At 36.3% G+C, this 3,812-nt stretch overlaps 1 protein-coding gene across 1 annotated transcript in view; it reads left to right on the top strand.

Annotated features, from left to right (window-relative positions):
- The window catches only part of LOC111148380 (dimethylglycine dehydrogenase), a 65,981-nt gene extending 63,812 nt beyond the window's left edge, over positions 1 to 2,169 (top strand). Inside the window, exon 16 of the mRNA XM_022504885.1 lies at positions 1,058 to 2,169. Within this exon, the coding sequence (XP_022360593.1) occupies positions 1,058 to 1,273 (216 nt within the window). The 3' untranslated portion in view covers positions 1,274 to 2,169. The remainder of the gene's footprint in view (positions 1 to 1,057) is intronic.
- The last annotated feature ends 1,643 nt before the right edge of the window (positions 2,170 to 3,812 follow it).

The raw sequence follows: 3,812 nt of genomic DNA, 5'->3' as shown, positions 1-3,812 counted from the left end.
TTTCTTTCTTTCTTTCTTTCTTTCTTTCTTTCTTTCTTTCTTTCTTTCTTTCTTTTCTTTTCTTTTCTTTCTCAAAGTTTACTGTTTCTCTTTCATCTTTCCCTTTAGATCTGGTTTTGACTTATCCTCTTATCTTTAAAACAAGCCTGAGTAAAGCCTTTGTTTTCACCTCCTAGGTTTTTTTCTTTGCTCAATGTTTTTCTCTGGTTTGCCATCCTCTGTGATTCCATTTTATCCTCCGTAACGCTGATTGCTCACGCCTGACTCCCTGTCTCCGCTCATCCTGGAAAGTTTCATCCCCCTTTTCCACCAGCCTCATTCGACCCAGCTTCCAAATGGAGAACAAATCCTGGCTTGATGATGTTTACTTCCTGGCTTCTTGGTTCTATTTTCTTCTATCTCTGTGTTAATTCCTCAACAAGGCTGGAAGATTCTGAGGGTGGGCACCAAACCTCATTCATGCTCTAGAATGTTCCCCAAAATGTTTTGGACATGGTGGGTCTAGAGAGGGTAAAGTTAACATTAAGTGCTTAGCATTACCAAGAATTGTTAAATGCTATGTACTCAAAGAATGTTCACTTCACATTAACTATTGATTTATCAGTAGTTTAATTTGACAAGCCATTTCCTCAACCCCCAAAGAGGAACAGTTTACATTAGAAGTTTTAGAATTTTTTTTCCCTTGTGTCTTTTGCCATGCTAGTTGGATGGTGGAAGAGAATTTTTTTGAAGTTTAAAATGGAAACATTCGAGTCTTCACCTATCATATCTCTTGGCATGAAACTGAGGAAAATAGTGCCAGCTATTAAAAAAAACTAGGTGTGATTTAAAACTGAGAAGTTCGAGGCTGTTGATAGGTATTTTGAGAATTATTTTTCACAATTTGCAAGCCTACTCTTCTCAGAAGTCAAGTTTGCTTCCTGGTGTTAGCCCCACAGAGAATAATCCCCAAGACTTTCAGGTTGTTAGTTGAACCTATTTTTGAAGTGTTTAATCTGGAGGCGGGAGCACAAAGCTGTGGTCAAGGTGCTAAGGATTGCTGGGTCTTGTTTTTCAGGTGGTTGGCAACACGACATCTGGAAGCTACAGTTACAGCATCCAGAAGAGTCTGGCATTTGCCTATGTCCCTGTAGAGCTAAGTAAAGTAGGACAACAGGTGGAAGTTGAACTGTTGGGCAAAAATTACCCAGCAAGCATCATACAGGAACCCTTGGTATTGACAGAACCAACCAGAAACCGGCTTCAGAAGAAAGGTGGAAAGGACAAAATTTGAAAAAGACCTTCGGCAGGCAACTGAATTATGTTAGCTCTCTAACTATGCCAAACATCATAACTGATTGTTGGGGGAATACAAGAAACCAAGAGTTCATTTCAAAATCTTCAAAATCTAGATTTATGATCTCAATAAAATCTTTCTCAATTTTTTCCTCAGCAAGAGAGAATAATGGATTAGTGATTTATGTTGTTCTTTCAAATGAAGACATTTGAAATGAGTGTTTTTCTATTAACCTATGTTGTTTGTAAAACTCAACAAAACATTTAAGTGTCCACTAATATACAATCGCTATTACAATTGAATTAGAGGATGTTGTATAATTTTGGGAATATATGCTTATGGTTCTTGTACCTGAAAACAAATTGTTTTACATAAAAGCAAAGTGGTACTATGGATGGATATGTTTCATTGAGAAACAGTGGTTGAATAAGGGATAGTTTTAATTTTTTATAATATATCTACAATGAAAATAGTAAAATTTAATATTGATACATACATTTTTATTCAATTCTCTGAAATACTTATTTTCTTAATGAATTCCCTGCAAGCAGTATTATGGGACATCATTATTGTCCTTTCAAAGGTTGTTTTAGAAGAGTAATTGCAAAAAAGAACAGTCTTCCAAAGGAAGCAGTGCTTGTAGACCTTCTGAAATGAAGCTGAAACATAGATTGTGCCAGGAAAACACAGTTTGAATACTGAACACCTCTCTTTGGGAAAGAATTAATGAAAGTTGACATCACATGTACCCTTCTGAATATCCTTTCACAAAGCATTTGACAAAGCAGGTCAAACAAGAGCGTAAGAGCTGACAGGATTGCCCTTAGCACTGTGTACAGCAAGAAAAAGGATGTATTTAGAAATAATTCTCTGATAAATTTTTCAGAATTGAATTTAGTTGACTGAACAAATCAAATTTTTTTGTAAAAGGTGGCTTATCACTTATAATTTGTTATATAAATGTTTGTTAAACATTTACGGAATCTTTCCTAGATATAAAAGTTGAATGTAAAACATAAAATGTATTCTAATTACAAAATTTTAAAATTTCTCTTAAGTTTTACCAAGATGCCAAGTATACCTTTAAAATGTTTGATCAAAGCAATCATATATTAGAACTCCAATAGGCCATTCATTTCTCATTAGTATAGCTTTTTGTATGAGAAAAGAGGGAAATCTTGGTAACAAAATTTAATAATCTTGATAATTTCCTATTGTCAAGAATATTATCTTGGTGCAGTCACTATGGAAAATAGTATGAAAGTTCCTCAAAGAAGTAAAAAGAGAATTGTCATTTGACCCAGCAATTCCACTTCTGGGTATTTATCTGAAACAAACAAACAAACAAACAAACAAACCACGAATTCACAAATCTTGCTGTTTGTGATAATGTGGGCGGAACTAGAGGGCCTTCTACTAGGTGAAATTAGAGAAAGACAAATATCATATGATTTCACTTATATGTACAGAATCTAAGAAACAAAATGAACAGACATTACAAAACTCGATACAGAGCACAAATTGGCAGTTGCCAAAGTGGAGGGTTGTTGGTAGGTGGCAGAATGGATGAAGGGGGTCAGAAGGTACAAACTTCTGGGTATAAATACGCTTTGGGGATATTCTATGTATCATGGTGAATATAGTTAGTATAGTACAGAATATTTCAAAGTTGCTAAGAGAATAAGTCTTAAGAGTTCTCATCATAAGAAAAAAATGTAACTTTGTATTGTGATGGGTGATAACTAGACTAGTGGGATCATTTCACAGTGTATATGAATATCAAATCTTTATTTGTACACCTGAAACTAATATAATGTTAAAATTTAGTTAGACCCAATTTAAAAAAAAAACAACCCTCCATATCCATGATCTCAGTTCTGGTGTTAGGTGCTATTTAAATCCTTTGCCTGGGAGATCCCACTTCTTATTCTCTGCCTCCGTGTAGTCCTTTAACCATTAAGATACCTACTTACCATCTCTGGATTCCTTTTCTGCACCATAGACACTCCGGGTTTTTTGGTGCAGTAATCAATAATGAAAGGACAACATTGCATTCACGCCCTCCAGTTAATATAGCACTAGGACAGATCAATAAAGAACATTTAGATGAATATTAAAGAAGTCCTATCCATAGTGTAAAAGACATGTGCTTCCTAATTTACTTAAGAAGTTGTGCCCATTCCTCCTTTCATGGTTGGTTGGTGCTGTTAAGTCACCCTGGCATCCAGGCCCACCCAGCTGGTGCACCTGGCCTGGCTGCAAACTTTGGCCTCAGCCAATGCATAGGCTGACCAGTGACCTACGAGACCTCTGAGCCAGACTTCCCATGGGAAGTCGAATTGTGAAACATAGGAAAATAAACCGATGAGCCCTGAAAGCTGAAGCTGAGAAGATGAAGTAAAGGTGTAAGAGAAGTTTTTGTGTAGCAAGAACACCTGACAAGGGGAGAGGCCCCAAGAGAAAGACCAGTTTCTGAAGCTTTCAGTTCCCAATGGCTTATCAGCTGGCTGTTAAGTCAACACCTGGACCCAAAAGA

Source organism: Enhydra lutris, unplaced genomic scaffold (assembly GCF_002288905.1).
Source record: "Enhydra lutris kenyoni isolate GAN:26980312 unplaced genomic scaffold, ASM228890v2 scaffoldscaffold19, whole genome shotgun sequence".
In the NCBI taxonomy this organism is placed as follows: Eukaryota; Metazoa; Chordata; class Mammalia; order Carnivora; family Mustelidae; genus Enhydra; species Enhydra lutris.
This window is presented reverse-complemented; position numbering and strand designations above follow the sequence as displayed.